This window comes from Periophthalmus magnuspinnatus, chromosome 21 (genome assembly GCF_009829125.3).
Source record: "Periophthalmus magnuspinnatus isolate fPerMag1 chromosome 21, fPerMag1.2.pri, whole genome shotgun sequence".
In the NCBI taxonomy this organism is placed as follows: domain Eukaryota; kingdom Metazoa; phylum Chordata; class Actinopteri; order Gobiiformes; family Gobiidae; genus Periophthalmus; species Periophthalmus magnuspinnatus.
In genome coordinates this window covers 9,694,075-9,721,502 of record NC_047146.1, presented here as the reverse complement: position 1 = coordinate 9,721,502, position 27,428 = coordinate 9,694,075, and the positions used below count along the sequence as shown (strand labels likewise).

The following is a 27,428-nucleotide window of genomic DNA, read 5'->3' as shown; positions in this document are numbered from 1 at the left end:
ATTCAGTCCATGGAACCGCCCAAGCAGGAAGAAATGGTTTGTGAGTCACTGTAATGTAAGCAGGTAAAGAATGCATAAAACAATCAAGGGTTTTATCAACACTTTTATTATATTATTTTTCTGTAAACAAACATATTATATTTACATATTACATTTTAATACTATTTATAAAGCAAGTGTGGAAAATGTGCTGTTTTTTTATTACTCTTTACTAGGGCTGCAGTTAACAATTATTTTAGGAGTCAATTAGTCAGAGATTTATTTATTTATTTCATTTTTGTGTTTAGTGAAATAGTCAAACAATTACTTATAATGTACAGTGAGATATATGTAGAACGTTTCCAAATAAAGCTTGAAATGCAAATTTTTTTTTTTTTTATAATGCAACTGTCTATGTTATAAAAAGGTCATTTCGGGTCTACATAATCTACATAACACACATTCTGATTAATCGTTACAGCCCTTCTCTGCACCACTAGGAAATTACATTCATCAATAATGTCACATAAATCGATTTTGGCTCAAGTTTAGTTTTGATTATAAACTTTTGTAAAGACTGTATTTCACATGGAGTGTACTTTCAAATCAAATTTACGTGGTATTTTCTTTCTTTAGCTAACACAGTTTATATGGTTTCAAAAGTGAAACAATTACATGATAAAATATGACAAATACGATGTATGTTCATTCAGAAAGTCAACCTGGAAGTCAAAAATAATTAAAAATAAAATAGGCCAGCACTATGGTTGAATAGTTAATTGATTCACCTATATTTGCCTAAAAATTCTACATTCATTATGCTTTGGAGCTGAGGTAGATATAAAACTACAACAAACCAGCAAACCATCCAATAAAAACAGTGCACTTCCAACCACAATCAATAATCTGATTAAGGCACACGGAGCAGCATCGGCTTCCTCTCTGTATCTAGTCCAATGATTCTCCAAATGAAAACATCACAAACATTACGCTCTATGGCAAACCTTGGAGCACCAGAGTCTGAGAGAGGCTGTTACAGATGTCTAAACACACAGAAATATAGGATCAGTAAACAACAGTGGAGTGGCATGCTCTCAATAAAGGCACATTTTCAAAGACATTCACTTCTAATCTACATCACACACTTCAGCACAGCAAAACCACACAAGTACGTTTACAGGCAGATTTAAACGATGCTCTAAACTTGATTCAAATTTGTCATATTACATCATCGCTAATTATCTTTAACAAATGATTTATAATTGTAGTTTGAAAAGTTTCAAGTTAAATGTGCACTTTTTTCTTGTGGAGATTAAATGTAATATCTTGCATTTAGTCTATTACAGTTTTTTTTTTGTATTAATTAAAAAGATACCTGGACAAGCATTCTTACTGCGAGCGGGGTCGCCTCTCCGCAGATCTAACCTGTACCTTGGCTAATTAGTGTCACCTGCTTCTCTCTGTGGAGATAAGCTTTAATCTATAGTGTGAATCCTTCTAGGCAACACAAACAGCATTTCCATAGAGACTAGTAGGTGGTGGACCCTCGATTAAAAAAGTTACATAGTGAATCTTTAAATGTCACAACTTTTCCTTTATCTTAAGTTTATAGTCATGGCAACTGTCCTAATTTTACATAACTCAAAACCCAGAGAGGGCTTTTGTCAATCCCAAAAGCTGGGGACCCATTTATCAGGAAAAACAAGAATATATTTGTATGCAAAATCCAATTATAATCAGTCTAAGGCAACACGTCTAGTCTACTCCTCCTGCATGTAAACGTACTCCATGTAACACACAAGCCAGTCTAGTATCTACAACAGGATTTGGTAGACATGACAGGGCCACGGCGTCTCTCTGCAGTGTCAAAGAGCCGTCTCAAAGATGACATAAACGTCCCGGGCGCTCCGTTCCTCTGCGGCTCCTCGCTTTTTGTTCATGTAAACCTGAAAGCGCATCAAGGGAGAGCAGAGTCACACACAACACGAGCCGCCCAATCTACGCCACCATCTGAAAAAGGTGCGATTTATGTCAGATCTGATTAGAAACCGGGGAGAAGGGATTTACCATTCACTGAAGCATGCGAAAGTGGCTTATTCGACCTTATAAACAACTGTGCTAAATACATATCCGAGCTTGACTTAATTTTCTCTTACAGCGACAAGACTGACGTGCTGCTGAGAATAATACAACAAGAGAAAGTTTTGCAGTATGGAGGAAAACAGGTTGAGATATAGCAGCGTCTACTCAGGGCTTTTCTTTCACTACAGCACGCTATCAGATTATTGAATGTATTTAAACCTTGACTGACAACTATAGAAACTTGACACACAACATGCGGGCTGTCTCAGTCTTTAATAAGTGGTGCTAGACAGTTATAGATGCCGGCGTAATCTGATCGGAGGTGAGCCCCCTACAATAAAGAGAGAATAGGGCTTGAACAATGTCACTACCAATCCACCAGTGTGCCGCGGAAGACGCCGGCAAATAATACCACTGAGTCTTTCAAATCAGTATTTTACTCATTCCACTCCTTGGGCAGAAGAAGATAGAGTTCCACTGATAAATTTGTGCGCAGGGACAGAGAGAAAATGAAATGATGCCTACTTTTTCTTATTTCACAAAGACCTGTTTGAAGTTGCTATATGGTATCTGTAGTCCCAGACAGATGCACATAAAATGGAATTGAACAATGAATAGCCAACGCTTATCTGGCCAGTGTCTGAGGGGGAAATACAATCACAAATGAATTTCGCAGCGGAAAGAAAATATGGACATTCTCTATTACAGTAATCCCCATAGAAAGTTTATCCCAAATCACGATGAAGTTAAACCCAATATTTCCAAATAGATACAGTGCAAAGAAAGCTGCTTTTCTAGAATCATCTTTCAAATGATCTGAAAATTACATTATGAAAAGGCAAGATTATATGGCAAGTTTTTTCTATGATAGCATCGGAAAATGTGAAATCTACAAAGGGACTATTTCTTCACTTGAAATTAATGTTATGGTGTTTCGCTCCGAGTGGGCACTTTTGAATTAAAATGGTAATCAAGTGGCATTGCATTGTCAGGGCTATGTGTGCTTATTATTTTGGAGGAGAAGTCTAGAGTTAGAGGGAGAGTGTGGGATTAGGGTGCCTTTGCTGGACCCTTTTTATTTGACAGGGCTAACTTGGAGGGTGCGGCTTTGCTATGCTATGCTAATGCTATGGTTACCTGTTCAGCTGTGTGAAGCAGGGCCGTGGCCCCAGCCCTGCCGGTCTGTTGCACCATTTGGTAAAGCAGGCTATGGTGGTTCTGCAATAGCACATGGGGCTCGTCATACTCCTGGATTCGCCCGGCGTCTAGAACCTACAATCACAGAACAATGCAGGGTGTGTGTACGTGTGGCAGTCTGTATACTTTAGTTAAAGGAAAACTAACATTTCAGCTGTTTCTCTGCTGAGCCATGCACGCAGACAGAGCCAGATGAATGGGCTAAAGACCCTTCCATTTTACATGAGTCACAGGGACAGCAAACACTAGGCTATCTCCGTGCGACAGGGCTATAGACATTGAATGAAGTTGGTGAGATGCAGTGAAAGTCAAAGTGTGCTGACGCGGACAGACTCTAGCACCCCCATATATCCAGGTATTTATTCTGGCATTTCAGCAGCTCAAGGGTGGTCCTCAGTCAAATCCAACAATTACACCTTTAAGGGACTCCAGTAAATTACCATCATCGTGTTATCATCTTGTGCCATGTAAGCTGCACAAAGAGTAGGGTCAGTTAAAGAAGGAGGGGCAAGCCTGCAATTATTTCAGAGACAAATTTTAACAGTTGATCTTCTTAGAGCTGTAACAAGTAGTTTGTAAATAGCTAAGCTTCAAGTGTATGTTCTGAAAGGGCAGTTCCTGAAACTGTAGTCATAAAATTAAAACGCGAGTCAGTAAAAGTAACTTTTTTAAGTTAAGGTTTAGGGAAACTTTCGTAATTAAAATGTGCTGGGCTTTATCAATTTAGTACATAGACTTCATATGGGAGTTCAGAAACCCTAAGCTCCACAGCAGTTTTGTGCTGTTTAGCACAAGCGTGGGTGTGAACTGACCCTGCTGTTACACATCTAACCCTTCTCATCCGTCTGGACAGCCTCTAGGTCATGCTCTGTGCTCTAGACACTTAACAAATGTTGTCACGAATGGCATCAATTGGCACCTCTGCGGGTAGTAGCAGGACAGGCCAAAGATCACATGGTCTGAGTGCTGTGAGGAAGAAGTCGGCTCAGCTGTTTCAATATGACTATTAAGAATGAAAATCTGTAGAGAACCCTGTGAGTCTTGCATTATTTTCAGTGTTTCTGTTTTTAACACAGTGTAATGTGTTGGACAATGGAAATTTACTGTGTTCTTACTTACCAGTATTTTGTCACAGTCAATAATAGTGTGGAGCCTGTGAGCTATAGTGAGCACTGTACACTCTTGAAACTTGTCCCGGATCGTCTGCTGGATGAGACTGTCGGTTCTAAAAGGAACAGGGAACACAACACCTAAGCACAAAATGCACTCTTCCTATAGGCCCTTGGGCAGGGATTTTACTGAGCGCAGAACAAAAGCTCATCAGGGACACGGTATGTGCACAAGGAGCACAAAACACTGCAGCTTCAGGTCAACTTACTTTGCGACAGAAAAGTTAGAAATGAGCACCTTTTATGTGTGTACAAACTAACAATAGACATAGTTTATTTGGTGTTTTACAAGGAACATTTCTGCTGCTATAAAAAGGGATTAGAAAAGCATCCTTTCACGGACGAACAGTGTTTGCTCAACCCTAACCTTGGGTCCACATTAGCGGTGGCCTCGTCGATGATGAGGATGCGGTTCTTCCGGAGGATGGCCCGGGCCAAGCACACGAGCTGCCTCTGGCCCACGCTGAAGTTTGCTCCGGCCTCACTCAGGAGCGTCTCCAGTTTACTGGGCAGCTCCTCCACCACCACCTTCATCTGCACCTGCAGAGAGGGAGAGCAGACCCCAGCCCTTCATTACTCCCACATAATGGCTTCCTGTGGGGATGTCTTTAAAGAGCCATCCAAACACACCCATTAACCGCCTGGCACAAAGCAGGGCCAGGTCTTCTGATGACCTTGGCCAGTGCTCTCTTGTGGCCAGCCTCTAGCTTTAATCCAGGCCACCAAATCCATTCAGAGGCAGGAGTAGGAGCTGAAGCCCTTCGCTGTGGGGGGAGCCTTCATCCTGGTTGGCCTGACTGCCCAAACACATCTCCCCAAGCACTTTCAATGGCTCCCAGTTACAAGCCGCACATTTAGCTGGGCCCCATGGCCCTAATGGGATTTCCCCCCATGACTTGTGGCGAGCAGGGAGGCTGAATGGCAGCATTGTACCGGGGGACAGAGGGATCCCCCCTGGGCTGCTGAGGGGGAATCATTGAGAGCCACGCTAGTACCTCTTGGAGTGCATTCCACAGGTCCTCATCTGTGTGCTGGCTGAATGGGTCGAGATTCTTCCTCATGGTGCCTGTGAAGAGCACTGGGTCCTGGGGATAGATGGATATAGAAGGAGAAGGCCGTGGCCAGTTAAGATAATGACAAGGGGAAGACATCTGAAAGGGTTAAGACAGGCTTTATAGAGCACCGGTAGGCTATGTGTGAGGGGAAGATGTTCACAAAAGACCTGCTAAACTATAGAGCTAAATTCAATGAACCATCCAGCTATTCTTTAGTAAGTTGATCTTTTTACTAAGAAAACTAGAGCTTGGCCCCTGGCAGTGCACTGCAACACATGTGTCCCCAGAAAGTAAAATACACAATATCTGTCCATTACAGGTTATGAAGGGTCACCTCTGTATCATGTCAACAATAATTATGGTAAGCCGCACACTTGTATCATGGCTCTGCTGACAAACAACCTCTCTCTTAGTTGTAGTGCAGAGGGTAGAACTAATAGGTATTGATTTGACCTCTATATTAAAAAGTAATTTCAAATGTAATGTTTTCTTTCTTTTTTTTACATTATTCGTAGCTATTCTATTGTTTGGCTAAAATATGTTTGGCAACCTTATCCTTAATTATTATTTCACTGCTGCTTTCCAGGCAAAGTGATAAATTGAGCCTACTTACTCGCAAGATATGGATCTGACCTCAAATCGAGATAGCCAATGTGCACCTGGCAACTGTGCGATTAGAGCTTGAGCCAGAGTACACAAGTGCACAATGGGTCTAAAAGGGTGAGTGTCCCGCATTAATGCTATAGATTTGATAGTGTGAATGCAGCTCATAGTCCACGCCTAGATCTTTGCTCTTATAAAGGTCAGGTGGTTTTAAAGGTAAGTCTGTGCCAGTATTTCTGATACACAAACTACTACGGCAAATGCCTTTCTTCTCACCACACCTACATGCAGGTTGGAATAATAACTACTCAATTTGTATTCTACTTCAGAATATACAGTTTCCATCCCAACTGCCTATGGCTTAGAAAATGTTCCGCCTCCTTACTTCCAATCCGTCACCAAAAATAAGGCCTTGTCATTTAGCCAACTGAAGTCCCAATTCAAGCAAGTTTTGTGACACACTTTAATTGAGGGATTCACTGTGAGGTTGGAAAAACTGCTTTCAAGAACAGCTTTCACATGGGCCGATTATGTGCTCCACCAATTCTAAGCCCTCTGTTTGCCACAGAACCCATTTTTACTAATACATTCACATCAATTCAATATAAAAGGAATACATTCTTTTTTAATGTCATATGCAAATAAAAACTTATCATAATAAAATCTGAACAGGAGGATAATGAAACTCCTCACATGTAATATATAGTATACTAGAAATAGGAATAATCATGATATGAAATGCTATGTGAAATATTGAAAGTCAATTTATCTATGACATCTAGTGAGCGAGTAAAAAGGTTCAGATGGATTTGAGCAAATGCATGACATGTCTTTCTGTATAAGTTTTTCACATCAAAAGCCCTGGCACAGAGAAACCTGTCTCTTCAGAAGTAGTAGGAGTAGAGATCATAAGTATGCCAGGTGCTATATGTCACATGCGACTGGGCGTGCAGTAAAAGTTTAGACTCCCTACATCTGCCCTCTAGGAAGAGCTCCACAAAATCACATCAAACACGCATCACACCCATCTCAAACTACTTTGGATGAAGAGGGAAAACTTTATCACAAGTAGCACCAATGCCAGGAACCTTTCAAATGCAGCATTAATGAAACTGTTTTGGGCATGTTGGCTGCACCCAGTTTGGGCTAGGTGACAGTGTACATGGGGACTGTTAGCATGGAGCAGACTTCTTCTAAGCAGCTTTCCCATGTTCGGGGGGTAGAGGGCTAATCCTCTGTCAGGAGCGGGGAGCTGCTCTCTTCACAGCGCAGGCCGTGGGAGTCTCCCCTCCCTCCTCTCTGCTGACACTCACCCGCAGGCTGGCATTTTCTTAATGCTGTATCAGTTTCAACAAGCGGAAATAAAGTTAAACTGTCTCAAGGCATCCGTTTGTCTCACTTTCAGAAATCCCCTGAGTGACGCCTGTAATTCTCCGCACTTGTTTTAGCTGTTAAAAGCCACGCGGAGAAAAAGACCAAAACCAAAGAGGTTTGTGTTACAAGTGTTCATATGCCGTTTTCTTACTTTTGCAGCAACTGGAAAGTCAGAGAGTTCTTTTTAACCTTCTTACAATCAATATGTTACCTCATCACAAGAGGTCATAATATATACTGTAAATGCATTAGATGTGCTTTAAACCTTTGCCAAACCTAACTATAAACACTATGAGGAAAGCGTTGGTGTTTTATCACAAATGGTACATAAACAATACAGTCTCTCCTAACACTTTCCTAACCCTAAAGAATAACAAGTTAATACAAGACATAATTGTACTTCTTTATGTTCTAAAATATCAGTAAATGTGGATATTTTTCTAAACCCACTTGGCCTCCTCTATTGATTGTGAATGTCTACCTGTGGGATTATAGACATTTTCTGGCGAAGAGTGTGCAAGCCGATCTCAGAAGTCAGAACACCATCAATCATTATTCTTCCCTCGGGTTCTGCCAGCCGGAACAAGGCCGAGATCAGCGAGCTTTTCCCAGCACCAGTGCGACCCACAATACCAACCTGAGAAAAGAGGACAGATTAATTTAGCCTTGTGAAACTGTTAAACACATTTGGTAGTAGCTATAAGAAAGATTTTTCTGCAATATTTCATGAACATTACATATTTTGCACAAGTTGACTTTACAATTGTTATTTCTGAAGTAAATACACATGTTTATGCTTACATTTTGTGCTGTGCAAAATCAGTAGTGATCGTATTGCCTATTCTTAACCTGTAGGTTTAACCAGCATGGATTACAATGATACAGTTATTAAAGTTATAAAGTTTTACATACTGACTCTTAAAATAACTGTATTTTTAGCTTGTCCCATAGAATATCCTTAAATTTGTAATTTTGAGTGTTTTTTTTTTTTATTTACATAGTCATGGCCTGTATCAGTCTCTAGACAGGAATGATAACTGTCCGAGAGGAGCTGGAGTTTTCCTTGAGAAGGTTGTCAGGGGAACCGTCAGGAGTCACAAAGGTCTACACCTTCAATAGCATGTTACAGAGATCCCTCCCATGGGCTGTCAGAGCCAAGACCCCAGCACTTATCAACCCAACCATTGTAAAATCAGCAGCCCTGGCCGACCATAGCCATGCAAAATACACCCCCGCCCACATTAAATACAATTTCAATCATCCTCAACCATCTCCCTTTGCCTGCCTCTCTCTTCCCACCACTATCTCTTCCTTATAGAGAATATACAGTTGCCTTCTCTTGGTAGCTCAAAATGCAAATACAGTGACAAATGGATCCACTTGAACAGTCTTAATTACATGATATGTATTCCATGAATCACAAATGCTATAGTCCCGAAGCTTCAGACGCACAATATGGTGTCCTTTTAATAATTGATTTGGGAATAATGCCACATAGAAAGAACCAAATAGTGGCTATACAATCACAGCATTCTGAGTCAAGCATCACTACACACACAACTAAAATGAAAGCACACACCTTTTCTCTTGATGAAAATGTGATGTTTAGATTCTTCAGGACTAAGGGCTTGCTGGGGCTATACGAGAAGTTTACTTTGTCAAATGTGATGGAGCCTGTCTTGGGCCAGTCACATGGTGGTTGTGTGTCAGTTTCCCATGATGCTTCACTCTCCAACTTGGCATACTCGACCACCCTCTCAACCGAAGTCATCTATGGAGGATTATTTGAAATTGTTATTATAAAATTAGTTCAGAAGATTATTGTAACTACTTCTCACCATATTCTCAATCTCTGCACTTTGTCTAACTCCCCATTGAAACATGCCAGTGAGAGTGACAGCATACGATAATGCAAGACCCACAGCGCCAGCATTCAGCCCTGCAAAATAAGAGCTGGAAGTAATTCAACAGATAAAATCAAATGTTAAAATTATGTTTAAGCCAAAATATTACCATCTCTGAGGTAAATACAACCAAAAGCCGTAATGGTGACAAAAATAGAACAAATGCCATCAAGGCGAATGGCAAACCAACGAGAGGTAGCAAGGAAAAGGAACCAAGCCTCTGTCAAATACAACACCAAAACATTCTGCTCAAACACTAAAACAAAACATCAAGAGTGACGGAAACATGGATGTGTCCTACCTGAGTGAAGATCCTGGTAGTCATCAAACATTTGCTGGAAATTCTGATGGGCTTTAAAGGCGCGAATTGTGGTTAAGCCTTGAAGGGACGAAGACAGATGAGAGAAAACAGGGCTCCGAGCTGGAAAAGACACGAGGACAATAGTAGTATTCTTATTTTATATACAAGTATATGTTTCAGTATTTATGAACTATGTTAAAAAGTCAAATTTCAGAGTTCAGTATTTAATATAAATATAATTATAAGTTCATTAATCAGGTTGTGACTCTTTGAACCAGGTCAACTGCTAAAACTAACCCATACATTAAGATAAAGTTTTTATTTTCAAGATGATTCAAAATGTATCATGTCTACAATTTGTCATCAATATACAACATGTTTTTTAAGATTTCCAGCATAATACATTTACTTGCAGCACACTGCAGTGCTAGGTAGTCATTCACATTTTAATGCAGTTGGGAAAATCTTTATATTCATTTTGTAAAGGGTAAATTTGAGTAGTCTTTTGTTTCTGTTCGTGAAATAAAATAAAAATAAAAATCTCAATGTTTCCTGTGAGCAGTCAGATAGAACATTTGTTCTCTGATGGAAACTGTTGGTCAATGGGCATTTCAGCTCATGGTCTCAGATAAAATAAATGCTGTGGGCTCTGGTCTGGTCATGGCTGCTTGGCTTTTCTCCCATTGTAAGTGATGTCATGAACTCCAGTCTCTTGAGAAAACTGCGTGTGGCCGAGCCATAGGCTGCTGCCACCTTTAGCCTTTATGCTAATGACCATGGCATTCTTCAATGGTCTATTAGCATTCCTGTGGTCTGCTTTTGTCTTATACAACAAATGAACATGCCCAGACTCCCACCCAAAAGGAAAAAGAAATTACTGGTAGATTCCAAGCGCTTGATGTCCCTTGAGGTCTGCAGGAAGTAGCGTCGCAGAAACAGGAAAACAGTAAAAAGAGGAAGCACTGGCAGAAGAATCCAGGGTATGATGGCACCAGCTACACCAATTACCCCAACAACCTGGAGCAGAACCTGATCAGACAAAAAAAAGGACTTAAATACAAATAATGAATGTGTGTTATGAAAATAGTGAATGGATGTGTTATGGGAAGTAAAAGAGAAGAACCCTTTGAGTGGCATTTTGTGAGACGGTCAGGGCCACACAGTCAGTAAACAGCAGGTTATGGTACTGAGGTTATGTGATTCACAGTGTGAAAGGAAAACCATCACAGCTCTAATTCTCACTTAGTAGCAGGTGAGAATTTACCACTTGGCCACTGCAGCTCATATCCGCGGCTCCCCTGGGCTTCCCCTTCAACACTTCTGGCCCATAAGCCCGGCTGGCACAGGAGCTGGCCAACAGACCTGGCCACAGTGACTAGAGGCTCTGGGAACCACACACTGGATGTCTGATACATCGCACTCACGCCACAGAACCCTCAACAACACCGTGACTCATCATCAGCTACAGTATGTGACAGTGGCAAAACAGAAGACCAGAGGGGATCTTTAGACTGTTGTTCTCTGACAGATCAATGTAGGGAATCTGCTTTTGTTGACCCTTATTTATACAATGTGCATGAAACACCTCTGTAAAGCTGTTACCGTAAACAAACTTGCATTTGTTACCTCTTCAGAAACACAGGCATTATATTTAACATTTAAACACAAAGAAGATAAACATGTAAAATATCTGAGCAGCAATTACTACAACATAAAATATCTTCAAGTGGCATTTTGTTGAAATAAAAATAAGAGCTGGATCAGTTCTCCACAGCTGAAAGTGTTTGTCATATCCTATCACTAACTGATAAAACTGAAACCTCACACCCTGAAATTAGACACATCCAAAAAGATGAATTCTAACACCCAGAGATTAGGATCATACTGTTACCTTGAGTGGTCTGTGACTTGCCCGAAGAGATGTAAATTTAATTTAGCACCTTAATTACGGATGTTATCTGCCACTTAGGCGAACATTTAAGCATGATCACTTTCAGTGTAGTTTTGTGATCAAAAGCCACTCAAATCCATTTGCTGTTCAGATAAGAGGGTATTACTACTCTAACTATTGCTGAAGTGGAGCCCACACAATCAAACTGTGAGTGGAGGCTACTGAGCACAACTGATCCTGAGAATTTCACAGTACATAAGTTTCAATCTGGGCTTTGATGGAAGGCTACCAGACTGCAAAGTGAGATGCTAGCATAAACATTTACTCCATGATATCCTGCTCTATTGAGGAAAAAAGTGAAAAAAACAAACAATCGGATCAATTTCCCTAATACATTTTTGTGAGTTTTTAATTTAATTCATCGTTCTTTTTCAGAAGATGATGGGTTGAAATTACACTACAATCCTATCACCTCCTATCCTATGTTTCTTTCCATTGGTTTAGATTGATCTTCAGCAACACTCAATCGCTTTTGCCTTTGGGGTCAATTAGAAGTTAGTAAATGCCCATATTGTATTAAGGACCAGCTTATCTGACGCTGGGGTCATGTGAGGGGACAGAAGAAGAACAGGATCCATTAGATAGTGGTGCTGCTCCCGGGGGCCAGCTGTCGCCAAAGCCCCTGTTTGATGTGACCCATTGGCGTGGTCTGCTGCTTTATCGTGTCCACATCGGGAGCACCGTGACCCCCACCCACACTACACACACTGCTCCGATAACAGATCATCTAAGTCTGCATCCATATCTGCAACCTAGCCTCACAGGAAACAGAAACCTCCCAGAGCCACATCCCACCGCACAGAGGAGGGGAGAAAAGGATGAAAGGCTTTGTATACAAACAGTTTAAATAAAGAATTAGCCCTAATTGCTCTTTAGATGGAAAAGAAAGCTAGCGCATGCATGTGATTCAGTCGGTAAAGCAAACGGACGCTCCGCTGTGTCCAAAGACCATTCAGATCTCGACTCACCCTAATTGCTTTATTTCCTAAGTGATTCTATCGGCCCTTTGATGTGCAAGTAAATGTAGAAAATTGAAGTTAATTACAATATTAGTGTTGAGCAGTGATAGCGGCTGTTGTTTGGCGTCAGAAAATAAACACATGCCTTAAACATCCCTGAGGACAAGAGGAGTCAGAATGCTTTTTTCATCCTCCCTTTATTTACTGACAGCGTGCGATATTGGCCCATGGGAAAACAGTGCCAACAAAACGGGAAATGAGGGGAAAACGTGGTCAAGAAAAATCCTAAAGAAGGTCCTCTGTCACTGCTGGAATTTTTTTCACTCCACACTTTCCATGACAGGCCGCCACAATAAGCTGCAAGGGTCAGTGGTACTGAAACAAAACAGGGCTGTTCCACTTGGTCCCCGGGACAATACAAGTGACCCAATCCTTTCTCCTCTGTCTAAGGGCTTTATTTTAGCATTAAATGCCCAGATGCGGAGGCCTTTCTTCAGGAGAAATGACTGTAGACACCTCCTTCACATGAGGCATTTTCACTTCATAAAGCTGCAGTCAATGTGTTTTGTGAGTGTGAGGAGGGTCTGACACATACTGTGGTGGTCTCAGCGCTGTCTACATTGGTGGTTCAAGTAGTCCAAGGATTAGGCCTTTGTGCTGTGTGAAAAGGTAAAAGAAGTCACTTATTTGGGTTCAGTCAAGCTGTTGATTTCCAGGCCCATTTTGAATATAAGAGAAAGGCTTTGAAATGTGCTCTCTCACTCTCTCTTGCTACTATAAATCACTGTGTCTGGCAAATTCATTCATGTTTTCTCCCACTCTCTTCAAAACAATACAAAAGGATTTCAAAGACACAACAAATCGCAAATAAAACAGTCACTCAGAGGAAACCAAATTACCCGTATTTCCGTCATACTGACGTGGGGAGATTTAGGACTTGAAGCACTTTGTTGGATAAGTTCACAAGCTTTTAGTGGCCATTCCTGGCCTGACTCTGTGAGTCACAGCAGCTGAGGAGCTGGACCACAGCACCATAGAGGACCACACATGCACAAAATGGAAGCTTTGAGCTGCCAATAATCACCATCAAATCACCACATCTAGTAGTAATGAGCTGCAATTGTGCAGACATGGAAAAAAACAATGTTATTTCTTTTAATAGTGTTAACTCTTTAGTCTAAATATAATACTTTTCACTTAGTTGTCATAAAACAAATGCTGGAAAATAGAAGTTGTCCAGTGTTTCTCATGGTAACCTGTGTAATGCCTAGAGCCAGTGCATTCTTCACTTCTTCTGTCACGTTGTGGTAAAGAACCAGAGAAAGCCGGTGAAATCTCATCCTACAGCACTCACAGTTACGTCAGCAGTTCTCATATCCCATAAAGCCACTAAAGAGGCCTAACACACAATCGCCACAATATAGAGACTCACAATGATCCACCCGCCAGTGTTTTGGGACAATAGGCTTCTTTGCCTTGGTGTCTGTGAGCACCTTTGGTCCTCCGCTGCTGAGGGGATATCTTTAGACAAATGTAAAATTCTTAGAGATGATTATGTTTTTAACAGTGTGTAATGATCTATTGTGTTTAATAAATGTTCTGATAAAATAATGTTTGACAGAAGTATCAGCTGTTGTTATGCTGACAAAATGAATTTATGTATTTTTAAGAAGAGCGTGGAATGCAGCTTGGGACCCCACAGTTAGTGGTGTGACTTGGTCAAGAGCCTTCACACAAATCCTCCAGTGAAAAAGCCTTGTATTCACCCCCTCATTGTCTTGCCCTCCTCCTCTGCCCCCTCTGTGAAAATAGAGGCAACCCAGGATTTAAAGGTCAAGTCCACACAATAGCTGACAGTCCTCAATGCCTGAGGTGTTTTTAATTGACATTTCTGTCTTTGTCCCCTGACCATAAAGTTTAAAGAGAGTCTTTCTCCAATATACTAAATTACTGCTAAATGGGACCTGTTTAAAAATTGGTAGTGGGGTGTAACTGGGTTCTCCCAGCTGGAGGGAATCCCCTTGTTAACAGCTATGGAGGCAGTGCTGAGTGAGGGGCTGAAAAGTGCTCACCTTACTAAAAAGAAGCAGGATCAGAAGCAAATCCTACCAAAAAGAAGGGCCCTCTCCCAATTGAAAGAGATAAACCTGTTAGTGCATTGTTTATGAAGTTTAATTTCATCCCTCCCCAACAACAGTTTAAACAAGGACTTTGGGGAAATGTCTTTCAGTGAAAGAGCAACAATGGAAAGGATCAAGAGCTTTCAGAGCAGTTAACAGTTTGATACAAAGAGTGAGAATCTTGGTCCTTCCTTAGAGGCATTGAGGCCATTCTGTGAACAACAACCTCCAAAAGCTCAAAAAGCACAAAAAAGTGAAGTCACCTTAATGAGCTTGAATGAATAACAGTAACTTTTGTTAGCTACAGAGAATACTAAAAGAACTCCTGAGTCAGTTCAAGACATGTGACTGTCAGGCCGGTGTAACTCTAGAGAGAAATGTGCAGCATAAGTGCCTTCAGTCATGACCTAGTCTACTTTCACTGCTTTGAGTCAGACCTACAGGCCTTCTACAAAGTTATTATTTACTGCCGCCATTATTCACCTTATTATCAAAATGAGGGGAACTATAGCAGACAAAAAGCTTTTGTGTGTATGATCTTTTGTGCTTTCAGCATTTAAGATGGCTTTTGTCTACTGTGAGATGGGTATCTGCCACAAACATCACTCAGGCATTGTGGAAGGGGGATTCATTTTCAGCGCTCTATTGTTCTATTCTTTGGCCCGAACCAAGGAGCCACGCCTGCTCCTCTACCTCGAATTGTGCAGTGAACATTCCCTTCTTTGTGGCACTATAGGTGCATGAGCTGGCTCATCACCGCAGGCTTTCGTGGGAGATGGCTGTCAGGGTGGCAGGGTGGCACTTGGTAACCTAAGCTGGTTATGCATCAGGGTGGCCCGTAGCTATGAAGCCTGTTTGACAGTGGAGCAGCAGTGACTCTGCTCTGGAGTCCAGCTCTGAATCTGTTCCGAATGACCTGTCCGCTGCCTCCGACCACACCTCCAGCTTCACTCCTGTAAACACAGCACACGCCTGCTGCCTTTGCTCCTTCTCTTTGCCACTCAAAGCATCATCCTTGTCGTGCCCTCCCCGCCTCCCCACTGTTTTCCTCATCATTCTGTGTCCTTTATTTCCTCTGTGCTCCCAATCACTTGCTCAGTTCCCTCCACATTCTCTGAAGATGCCGCTTGTGTTGTGTCACTCTGAAGGAGCCACGCCCTCAGCCTATGTGCACACTTTTATTAAATCTGTGCGGGCGCTGGGCCGCGCTGCTGGGTAATCCTACAGTAATTGTTTCCAGATTAGGAGACCCGGACCACAAAGCAGGTTTAGCCAGGCATGAAATGGCCTCCCCATGCTGCAGCACCAGCCACCAAACCTGCTGAGGTGAGACTCACCTGGATAAAGTCCACATACGTCCATGGGAGGACAGAATCCAGGTAGCCAATGTCCTTTGAAAACCTGTTGAGAATCCGTCCTAAGAAACAAAGGCAAACATAAGAAATTACCATGTGAAAAAATGGCCCTTTGTGTGTTTGAAAAATGCATTATATGAATAAGTTCACATAGCTGACTACACATGACACAATTTACACAACCTAGTAAGTAATCAGTGTAAGAGAAGCAACCACTCATAAAACAATATTTTATTTTAATTTCCTCCAGTCTTTTTGTTATATTGAGCAATTGTTATCCAAGTCTTGAATTAGATCTGGGCTGCCACAATATCACAAGGGAAACAGGGCTATCTAGATTAAACAATGACTTATTATTTCATAAAGACTGCCCTAGTCTTGGCTGAATAAGTGAGGGCACCTTTTGTTTTGAAACAAAGGGGCAGCAGAGCGGTGTACCTGCCTCCGTGCTCTGAATGGCAGTGTCAGTGACGTTAATTGAGTTGCTTCCAATCTACTCAGGTGTTCATTATTTTGTCTGGTGCTCTGCAGGTGCTGTGGCCGCCTTTATTGTCTAACATTTCTCCCTTACTCCTTTCCCAAAGCACACCAGATTACACTCCAGGTGCTTTTACAGCAAGGTCAGTGATAGCCAATCCTCTCTCTATACGACTTTAAGGTAAAAGGGACAGAGAGGCTTTTTCTGTCATCCTCCCTTAAGGAAGCCCTCTAACTCGGAAAGACATACAAAAACCACATGCGGAGAGGGAACATTAAAAAAAAAAAAACATTAACTGTGTAAGTAAGTAGTAGGATAAGTCGTTTTTTTATGACACTTTTGTCAGTGATAAGATTACCACATGGTTTTATGTTCATGGGCCGACCACAACCTATAGAATAATGAAAATAATACATGATTCTTTACACCACAGAATACACATTTTAATATATTCTTAGGACATAATTGATGAAACCAAGACAGAACTTGTGGAGCGATTTGGCACAGAATTTGTTTGTATAGTACAGTGAAACATGGGCACCCCTGACCTAAAAGTTGCCTTGCGGCCTCGCAGTCGTCCCTGTAATCACCTCTCTCCACGGCCGTAAGCAGCTTACAGCTTTATCCAAAATGCCACTCCCGCCTAAAAACATGCATGCAGACGAGGCCGGGCTCCCCATAACAGCCATTGCATAAACCCTGCCAGAGCATTATTCCCAACAACAACCCAGCAATGCTCCAAATCAGCACTGATTCAAAGTCAAGTGGCGTAAGCATGTTGTACACTTGGAGGCAGACTAATCTTATTCACACTGAGTGCCCCTTTAGCATACAGACATCCTGAGGGGAGGGTTCAAGCGGAGGTAGAGCTGCTTCTTCACTAGGCCTCTATCTCTGCGTTTATGTCTACCAATACAGCAGCACTTGACAAACTGTTTGCAGAAGATCCAGTAATATTTTATGTAATTTTACTGTTGAAGCCACAGATGACCTAGATTCATGCATGCCACACTAACAATGTCAATAAGAAAAGGCTAGGTTTCTTTGAATTACATCATTTCGTGGTTGGAGGGTGTTGGAGCACACAACAACCATCAGTTATCAGCTGTTTGACAGCGGCTCAGTTGACAGACTTTAGAGTGAATGAAGTAGGGACCCTTGTGCGTCCCACACAGACTACAGGGAGGATACATTACAGTGATGCAGTTACACAAAGACAGCATGGAAATGCCTATGAGGTAAGAACGGCATGGGACAATGGCTTCAATCTCTATGGGTGGTTGTCAACAATATCACCTATTGTGTCCAGAAGGCTATAGACATTTCAGGATATCAGCAGCATTAGTATCAAACAATTTCTCATGGTTTAAGACTCCAGGGGAGATTTGCACCACTTTCTTAGACTTAGAAAATATCAAGTGCCAGGTGCCCCCAACTAAGGTGACTGCTAAGGTACTGATAGGTGAGCATGGCCCCCAATCACACTTAAAAAGTAGAACAGTGGGGATCGGCTGGAGAAGGGCGTGTGGCTAATCGCTATTCCCTGTAAATATCAAGATAAGCAGAGGACTGAGCACAGCTCCATGTGTGGGCCCACTGCAATTGGAGGGTTCTTTCACTGAGGCTCGTCCGATAATGAAGAAATAGGCAGAAAAGGCCTGCCAAGGCAGGAGGTGGCACAGCTCACCTGCACTTCCATGAAGGGCCCAGGGGCCTGGGGCAGCCTCCCACCGCCGGCGCCTTGCTGCCAATACTAATACATTCTAAATCCATTCTCTCCGCTCACACCGCTAGGCTCCTGCAATCTCCTCTCCTTCCCTTTCATGCAATTAAATAGTGGAAGTGCAGAGTGAGGGGGAGCCCTATCAGCTGCGCTGCACACACACACGGCTCCATCTCCACATTCAATTTACACACTTCGATATCATCATCCTCTCTGCACTACTACTCTTCCCCTCTCCCACTCTGGCAGTGCACACCTGGAATACAGACGTTCAAAACATCTCCTCCATCCACACAATTAGGACCTCACATCACGGACAACATGAGATCTAATGTTTGTAGACGGAGCCAGTAGTCGGACGGCGCACTGTCCCGTTGTGAAAGAGGCACTGTGTGTCAGCGGTGCAGGCTGTGCTGATGAGCTGGAGCCCTGGCCTGCAGTCTCAGAGGGGATTAGCCCACTCAATGACACTAAATTACAGGGATCAACATCAGCTCACCGTGCTGCTGTCTGTGCTGCTCTAACTGGATCACATTTAAATTAACGGCTGTAATCAAGCCGCACTTATTGCTTAAATTGCGCAACACATTTGACTATAAATCAATAAAGTAAATATTTTCTTTTAATATGGTATGTTACAACAAAAAGCTTTAATCAAAGCCACACCTAACATGGAAGTATTAACAAAGCACACAAGTTAACTGACTTTGTGATACTGCCACTGCTACAAAGCCTTTGTAATCAATCACAATTCACCAAAGCTGTACACTATTGTTACACACCACATTCATAGGATAACAAATAAGACCTTTGTGCAGTGACGCTTGAAATGGTAACCTTTAACTCTGAGGACAGCTATCAAACAGCCTGAGCTGTTCAGAAGCAGCAAACCTATCACTTACATGTGTAAACAGTTGTCAAATCCTATAAGACACACACAGGCCTCAATAAAAAATACCCACATGTAACTCCCAATGAGGCTCCATAAAGGAACCAATATTAGCAGATATCAGTAATCACATGGTACAGGTAATGACCAAAAGTTGAAATATCCACTAAAATTAGTAACATTTTTTTTGTATTTATTTTATGCAAAAAAAAAAAAAAAAGACAAAATAACATGCAACTTGACAATTCAAAGTAAATTTCACTGACTTAAAATAAGATAAAGTTTATTTGTTGTCCCACAATGAGGAAATTGTGATGACTTGCAATAAAAAAATTAAAAAAAAATCTGGCAATTGTTTACAAATAATTTTAAAAGTATGTAGACAAAATAAAAAATGTAACAAAAATGCCCTGAAAAATAACGCTCTTAAATCTTGAAAGCAAATGATATACTGTGCGTAAAATGACACACTATTTTAATATAAGAGTAGTGATGCAAAGAATGAAAAGAGAATGTAACTGAAGAGAATGTAACTCATGAGTGTAGAGGAAGGTCTCGGCTGAACTAAAATGTGCATTCAAGTACAGACAAAACTGACTTAAAGCTGTCCTAAACTGTATCCATAGCAGTGTTTGCCCAAGCTGGTGTGCTGACTCTAAGACTGGACTGGTCCTACAAACCATACTGATAGTGGCATTCAGTTCACTTAACAATATCGGCTAAGCCTCTCCTTTGCTGCTGCACTGTTTAACAGATTATCACATCATCCAAAGTGTTTGTTCTCATCTTGGTCAAAGATTACAGTGTAAGGCACACCCAGATAAGATTTGAGGTAGCCTGATATTCAAAAGCAAAAACAAAAGCCTGCTATTAGGACCTGTGCAGCTCTTTGCCGCTACACCCATAATGCAAGTGGAAAGCATAGCTCCTCAACACCCTTAAACCATATTTAATCGAGTGTTAGCCATGTTTGTGAGTCATTATGCAGATACTAGTTTCCTTCTTGTTAAGAATTCCCACCCGAGCTGATTGTGTTGTACGCACGCATGTCGCACTGAGGAGATTAGGCTGAGTAATTATCTGTTGACAGGTGAACAATACTCAGGAAAATTCAACTTATCAAAATGGGCCACTTAATATTTGACATACTGTATTCATAGTATTAATTTACATGATTTGTTTTTATTTTTTCACCACCAATAAAACATACATGAAATTTCATATGACAGTAGCAAATTTTGGTAAAGCCCCTTTGTATATTTGAATTTGAAGGCAGGCAGACTTGGAGTGAGTGTTTATTTTTAATATCATGTCCATCTGCTCCCCCCAGACTATGGCCAACCTACAAGACTAATGACATAATAAGAGGTTTCTGATACAGTGCACAAGACAAACAGTGCATGTTTGTACTGCTCTTTCACTCAAACACTACTCCCTCCAAGATCAAGAGCAAACAGAATTAGTCAATGGAATCGTTTGTGTTTTTGTTCCAATGAATACTCAAATAAGATAACAGTAGCTCAAATCCAAACACATTAACACATACAGTATAACAGGAGGTGAGGTCAGGTAAGTTACTCTATAAAAGAAAAGAGCTGCTGTTGTATTAGGTAGGTTGTTTAACTTGTTTCATTATTAACATTATTTATAATGCAATTCATCCAATACTACAATTCCTACTTTTATATATGTGTACTGAAGCAATGGCATGCACACACATAGGTAACAGTCTGCCCTCTACTGGTGGCAATGCATTTTGCATCAGAAACTGTTTCCTTGATGATTTTCACTCTTAAGAACTAAATATTAAATTAATTTACTATGTAGTACTTACCGATAGGATTGATGTCAAAGAAGTAAACTGGAGCCCGCAAAATGGCCTGAAACATGTTGTTGTGCAGGGTCTGGGCAGAGCTCACCAGGACATTAAAGAAGACCAAGCAGCGTAGGAAGCCAAAGAGAACCGAGGTAACTGTTAATCCTGGCAATAGAACAAAACTAATTACTATAGTGGCATTTCAAGGTCAACAATGCACTTACAGGGCATGTCATATGTGCTATATATTGTATGTTCATAGAAAATATGACAGTAATTCTTTTCACTTTTGTCTTGAAAGCTGATCAATCTCTATGAAAGCACATCTTAAAGGAGTGACAAACCAGAAAGTCACAGGGAGACAATCAAGAGCAGTACAGCAGCAGAAAACAAGACAGGCGCTGCTATCTCTCAGTACAGCTGAGGCCCGCTACAAACAGTGGGCCTTGAAGGCCTTGGGCCGCAGCCAAAGAACTGTGGATCTGTTCGTTGAATGGCTGCTGTATTCACAGCCTTAACAGTACACAAAAAGCCATGTGTGTTGAGCAGCTTCACCTGCGTAAACACCTAGGTACAGGTCAAGGTCCAGCTGCTGGGGGAGGCTGCCATTGAGGTGCTCTGTCACATTGATGTGCTTCTGTTCAGAGGCCCTGCAAGTCAGCCACAAAAGAACCAAAAATCCACAAGGACAAATAAACACAACAAAGAAAGAAAGATGCCGCCTGGAGGCACTACACAAAACACACTGCTTCTCCCTGAAACACAAGGTCACATTCAACAAGAGCTGGATAATGGCAAGAAAAACGGTTCAATCGCCTTCTATTAAATCATCAACCATTTCCAGTCAGGCTAAATGTCATTTTAGCTTTCTCAACCTTTTTTAAGCTTCACTATTTTCACAAGGTTTAAGAGAAAACAAGTCTTACCAGCAAGCCAGCCACCAGTCCTGCAGAACAAATGTAGTCTAACAAAAAGTACAAAATAAAAATTATTACTTGGAATAACATATCTATTAAGTGTGCCTTTCACATTCAAATGAATGTAACTCACCTGAGCCAAAGCATTGAGTAAGATGAGAAGCAAAAGGATCATGTAGTTGGCTCCTGCTTTGAAATATTTTACATAAAGGCAAAGGCCGACATCTCCTTCTGAGCGGACTTCCTCCTGAATTGCTTGCATTACCTATAGACAGACACTAGAGTCAACTGCAGTCATCCAGCAACACTTTCCATTAGATTGCTGCGAGTAAGTGGGCAAAATAAGGTATGTTACACCCTCTAGTGGCAGGAAAAACTCAAGCCAAAACTAATCACTTGAAGTTGCCTACCATTGCTTGCGACTGTGTGCCGTCCATTAAAGAATACTGGGAAGAGGAGAGGGAGGACATAGAAGAGGTGGAGTGGTTTGAACGAGTGTGTGAGCAGCAAGAGGCCATTCCAGAGCTGGGAGTAATGGTCTGCCTTTCGTCCTCTGGGTTCTCTTCATCCTTCAGCAAAGAGGTGAAGTCCACACCGCAGTGCTGCAGTTCACTAAAAGTTCCATTCGCCACCATGTGACCCTGTATAAGAAGGAGAAGACATATAGACAGCTGACACCAATACAAATAATTTAGGCAGGTTTAGGCAAGGCAAGTTTATTTGTATAGCACAGTTCGCACACAAAGTAATTCAAAGTGCTTTACAGAATTTAGGATAAATGAAAGTGGCATGCATGTATATATGCACACTGAAGTATGACATTTGAATATCATTTCAAGGGTCTACCACAATATGTGCTGTGTTTTCATAGCAGGGGACTATCCCTATAAGTACTGCATGGAGAAGTACAGGTTTGTTTTGATACTTTTTTTCTCTTGCCAAGTGTATCATCGCTGAAATGCATTCACTGAATAAAATCAACCTCAGATGAATGCTTAATATTCAAAGACTTTCAAGTGAAGCAAGAGGAACTACTGAATGGAGAATTACTCAGTACTACACTGCTTTAGGTGATTAACAGTGAAAATACAAACTTCACAGACACTCTGATTCTATTTTTCTTTTTGTTACCATCCTCTAGAGATATTAGCAATGACAACAGTGTATAGTGAATTTTATCAAGAAGTGATGGAATAATATTTTGATAGCAGTAAAATTTGAAAATATTACTATACTAAAAGTTAACTGCAAGCCTCTGATGACTCAAATTAACTCTTCATATAACAAGTTCAACATCTATTTCAGTAATTGATCATATTTGTTTAGTTCAAAGTGCTAAAAATGTCATGATGTACCCCACCTCTTTTAGAACGACAATTTGATCGGCTGCCTTCAGATACTGCAACTGATGAGTGACCAAAATGCGGGGCTTCTTTTTTAAAAGACCACAGATGCACCTAAGAAAATATATTCAAACTAAAATATAAATTAAATAAAAAATAAATAAAAATAAAACCAAAGTCAAGTATATAATATGTAATATATAGTTATGTATTTGTAATATATAATAACTTAAGAATTCAAATGAATCACAATACCAAAATAATGTAACTGTAATACAATGATTGTTTCTATACAACCTAAAGATTAATATGAAAAATAAATACTTACTCCTCAAAAAGGTATCTTCCAACCTCAGCATCCACTGCACTCAGAGGGTCATCAAGTAAGTAGATATCTGCATCCTGGTAGACAGCTCTAAGAAAAACACACAACTATAAAACATGGCATAACAAAACGTATGTAATAAGCCTGACGTTTTGAGCAAACCTGGCTAAGCTGACCCTGGCCTTCTGCCCTCCACTGAGGTTAGTTCCTCGATCTCCAACCACGGTCAAGTCTCCATCCTGCATTAAGTCCATGTCCTTAACAGGGCCCAATGCAATAGTCAAAAGTCATTGACACTAAGCTCACTAGTATTGTACATGTAACAGGTGGAATGCAGGGACTGTACAGTGTGCGGCAGGGTGCAGGGATTCTCACTCTCTTAAGGGCGCACGCTCTCACAATTCTATTATACTTCTGGGAGTCGAACTCTTTGCCAAAGAGGATGTTGCTGCGAATTGTACCAGGCAGTATCCAAGGCAGCTGAGAGGTGTAGCTCAGGTCTCCTCTAACCTTGATCAAGCCACTGTTCTGACTCAACTCTCCCAGGATGGCACTGAGAAGGGAGGACTGAAAGAATAAAGCACATGCTTTATCCATTATATCAAAAATTGTAATATTATGTAACCATAGCAAACCTTTCCAGCTCCAACAGGTCCAATAACTACCAAGAGTTGTCCAGATTTCACAGTAAAAGTCACATTATTTAAGGTTGGAGTTTCTAGAATCTGAAAAATCAAATACACAGTCAGTTTGTGTTATTTAAACTCAGTCAAAGATAAAATATAAATGGTTGACATTGGTCAGTCCTGATCAGGAATTATCGCTAGTCACTTTCAGGACTTTTAAAGAGACATTCTGTCTACAGCTACATAAATGTCCAGTAAACTTACTTGATCCCAGTAGCAGGTTAAATCTTGGACTTTGACTATGCAGTCACCCTTTTCTGTTACAGTAACACTGGGAGACTGAGGACAAACTTCATCAAGCAAGAGGAAACCCTACATGAAACATACAGAAACCTGTAGTTTAAAGTAGAGTTGTCATTTGAAAAAGATATTGACAAAGGACCACATTAAATGACGACTCCAATTTTGAGGTGAAAATTCCATTCCATTGTATGATAAAATAGTCATTGTGATAGCTAAATTAGTGTGAGTATCAAGTCTATTCCTTAGCATCAAATCACTGAGTTTGAAATGTTTGTCTCATGCCAACAATGCAGTTATTATAATGTGTTTTAGATATACCTGAATCCTTCTAATGCTGACGAGAGACTCTGACACCTTCTCAATAGCACAGGGGAAAAAAAGTGTGATGGTGAGCCTGACCGCGCCGTATAGGGCTACAGCCATAAACATTCGACTAGCAGACAGCTGGTTCCCCATCAACACGTAGACGCAGACAGTGGCGAAGATTATGATCTTACTGGCTACAAAGAACGACGCCATGTTCAGGCCACGCAGATAAGAGCTCTTCATGATCCTGGAGATTTCCATTCTGTAGATTTCAAATACATATTATCAAACATTCAGTGATGTACAACTAAATAAACTGGCCTACTGTACCTTCTGACCTCATCCACGAGATCGGCAAAAGGCTTCTCCCAGCCATACATTTTTATAACACGGATACCAGAGATGACTTCATTCATTGTGCGTATCCTGTCATCTGTTAGAATTGCAGTTTCAGCTCTGAAAGAGAAATTTAAGTATAAATAAAACTTAAATAAATGTAGTGGTAAGAAATAACAACAGTTTTCAGAAGACAACATACCTGAATCTTGAGAACAAACGTCCAAACATAGTCTGAACTGGCATCAAAATTAAAAAGATAGCCATTCCAGACAGACATGAAGGACCAATAGCATATAAAAGCAAAACGATAACAGCTAGAGCTTGTAGTGGCCCAATCCACAAAAAGTGCAGATAAAGGGTTACCTGTAAACAAAAAAAGCAACTGGATGTCCAACTTGATACAATGATTTCAAATAAGCTATGAATGTAAAAAGAAAAAGACCTCATCAAACTTGTTCACATCATTGGATAAGAGATTCACTATTTGTCCAGTGGTAGTTTTTGCTAAAGCTGTGCTATTGAGACATAGAGCCTGAAATAAACAAAGGTTAAAAAAAAATTAGATAAACAAATCCTTGAACCTGTTGTTGCAAAGTGTTGGCCGACCTTGCGATAGACCATGTGACACACAGCCACGCGAATCTTCATTCCCACTCTTTGGACATGATAGAAGTACAGATGGTGAAGTACAGTAACACCCAAGGTTGACACGGAGATGCCCGCAGCATAGCTATAGGCTTCACTAATGTCCGATGTACTTTCAAAGTATTCAATCAACTTTCCAAGAAGCACTGGTTGAATGATACGGATGATTTCCTTGAAAGATAATGGCAAACTTAAGTGAAGCTTTCAGCAGAAATACTATAACCAGTGTGCATGATACCTCTATAAACATGTAGATTCCAATGAGTGAGTAGGACTTCCAAAAGCAATAAATCAACGCTTTCCCAAAACTAGGAGAGCGAAGGTCTTTAGCTGCTTGTTTGACTTCTAGGTCCCAGTACCTAAAAACACAAATATTTTGTGTTGTGCAGGTAACCACACTCAACCTCATCACTAACAAATAATAAGAAAAGGATCATTTTCTTATCATGTATGAAAAACACAAACAAATGTCAGGAAACAGCTGTCAGAATTGACAATAAAGTGGGAATGGTGCTGACCTTTCCTGTGGTTTCAGTCAGACTCCTGTCTATATATAGGCAAATGAGTTCAGACCAGTGTGGGTGTCATGTGCAGGGGGCGATGAAGAAATACAACTCTGGTCTGCATAACAACTTTACCACACAATTTAAACAGAATTTCCAAGCTGTTAAAGTCCAACAGGTAACTTAAAGTGGTGTGGATGTTTTGGTTGTGAGATAAACCTATAATTGACCCATACCACTGCAGTTCCTCTCCAAGTTTGTCAGATGCATCTTCTGGCAACACTTTATACATGTCCTCTTCTTCCAGTTTTCTGTCATATCCAACTTTGAATAGTGGATTTAACCAGCTGAAATTCAAAATACAAAATTACCTAAAGAACATTTTATCAGATAAGATATTGGCATAATTACTCTACAATAAAGTCAATGCTAACAGAGATGGCTATGCTACCTGTTGCTGTCAGTTAAAGTGACTCTAAATGTCAGACACTGGTCAGATTCATTCATTGAATGTCAAAGCCGGCTGTTACTGGCCGGCAGGTTTCTTACCAGAAGAAAATCTTCGAAAGAAGATTAGCAGTGGCCAGAGGATTATCCTTTGCCTCTTTTCGGTGAGGCTCCATGCGCCCTGCAGTGAAAGTGACCCTTTCTCTGCAAATTATACGCAGTTAAAACAAAACTTCCAAAGGTTACATAGAGATTGTGTAAAGTATTTCGCTCAAATGCACCTGCTACAGGACCAGCGCACGAGAGCCCTGACCCACGCGGTCAGGTGAGCGCGCCCGCATGGCCCCGCCCACTGCCATATGGGCGGATAAAGAACTTTTTTTTTTTTTTTCTTTCTGGTAACTCAGGAAACATGTTTTGCCCATAAAAACCTTATTATTGTAATTTATTGATATACGCAATAACAAGATTCCTCATCACCACGATATCACAAAAATCATAGTAATAAAAAGACAAAACAAACATGATGAATAATATCGCACAGACGAAAAAAAAAAAGAAATATTTATCACAACAAGCTTCCAGTATGTTTCGTTTTCTTTCTTTCTTTCTTTTTTTTTTTTTTTTTTTTTTTAAAGAAGCATCACTAAGGCCAGTCATTATCATACTTTTCACACCAAGTACCAAGATGATATATGGCTTTCCGAGTACCACTAAAT

The 27,428-nt window shown here is 40.8% G+C and overlaps 1 protein-coding gene across 4 annotated transcripts; it reads right to left on the bottom strand.

Annotated features, from left to right (window-relative positions):
* Window positions 1-378: 378 nt before the first annotated feature.
* Window positions 379-27,032, bottom strand: LOC117389617 (ATP-binding cassette sub-family C member 4-like). Of its 4 annotated transcripts, none has more exons than XM_033987309.2 (31): window positions 26,812-27,032; window positions 26,499-26,609; window positions 25,998-26,118; window positions 25,721-25,930; window positions 25,557-25,646; window positions 25,314-25,477; window positions 25,106-25,231; window positions 24,788-25,037; window positions 24,431-24,538; window positions 24,176-24,265; window positions 23,916-24,107; window positions 23,703-23,797; window positions 23,544-23,630; window positions 23,233-23,329; window positions 22,283-22,513; window positions 22,006-22,137; window positions 21,882-21,919; window positions 21,511-21,605; window positions 20,974-21,120; window positions 16,032-16,111; window positions 10,543-10,693; window positions 9,665-9,784; window positions 9,473-9,583; window positions 9,298-9,398; window positions 9,039-9,230; window positions 7,941-8,096; window positions 5,423-5,512; window positions 4,795-4,967; window positions 4,378-4,483; window positions 3,199-3,333; window positions 379-1,925 (listed from the first exon to the last, which is right to left on the bottom strand). In XM_033987309.2, the coding sequence occupies exons 1-31, from the start codon at window positions 26,883-26,885 to the stop codon at window positions 1,845-1,847; spliced, it is 3,954 nt and encodes a 1,317-aa protein (XP_033843200.1). In that variant the 5' UTR covers window positions 26,886-27,032; the 3' UTR covers window positions 379-1,844. The 4 variants fall into 4 exon arrangements, with proteins under 4 accessions (XP_033843200.1, XP_055086826.1, XP_055086827.1 ...); XM_055230851.1 differs by having other exon boundaries at window positions 1,665-1,925; window positions 9,114-9,230; window positions 26,812-26,989; XM_055230852.1 differs by lacking the exons at window positions 25,998-26,118; window positions 26,499-26,609; window positions 26,812-27,032 and having other exon boundaries at window positions 1,665-1,925; window positions 23,940-24,107; window positions 25,721-25,846.
* Between the last annotated feature and the right edge of the window lie 396 nt (window positions 27,033-27,428).

Bases quoted from the DNA above. Each gene is read 5' to 3' on its own strand.
- LOC117389617 (XM_033987309.2), bottom strand. From the start codon at position 26,885: ATGGAGCCTCACCGAAAAGAGGCAAAGGATAATCCTCTGGCCACTGCT. The intron at 24,108-24,175 runs GTTTGCTATGGT...TTATTCTTTCAG, and splicing joins GACCTGTTGGAGCTGGAAAG to TCCTCCCTTCTCAGTGCCAT. The intron at 9,399-9,472 runs GTAATATTTTGG...CTTATTTTGCAG, and splicing joins TTGTATTTACCTCAGAGATG to GGCTGAATGCTGGCGCTGTG.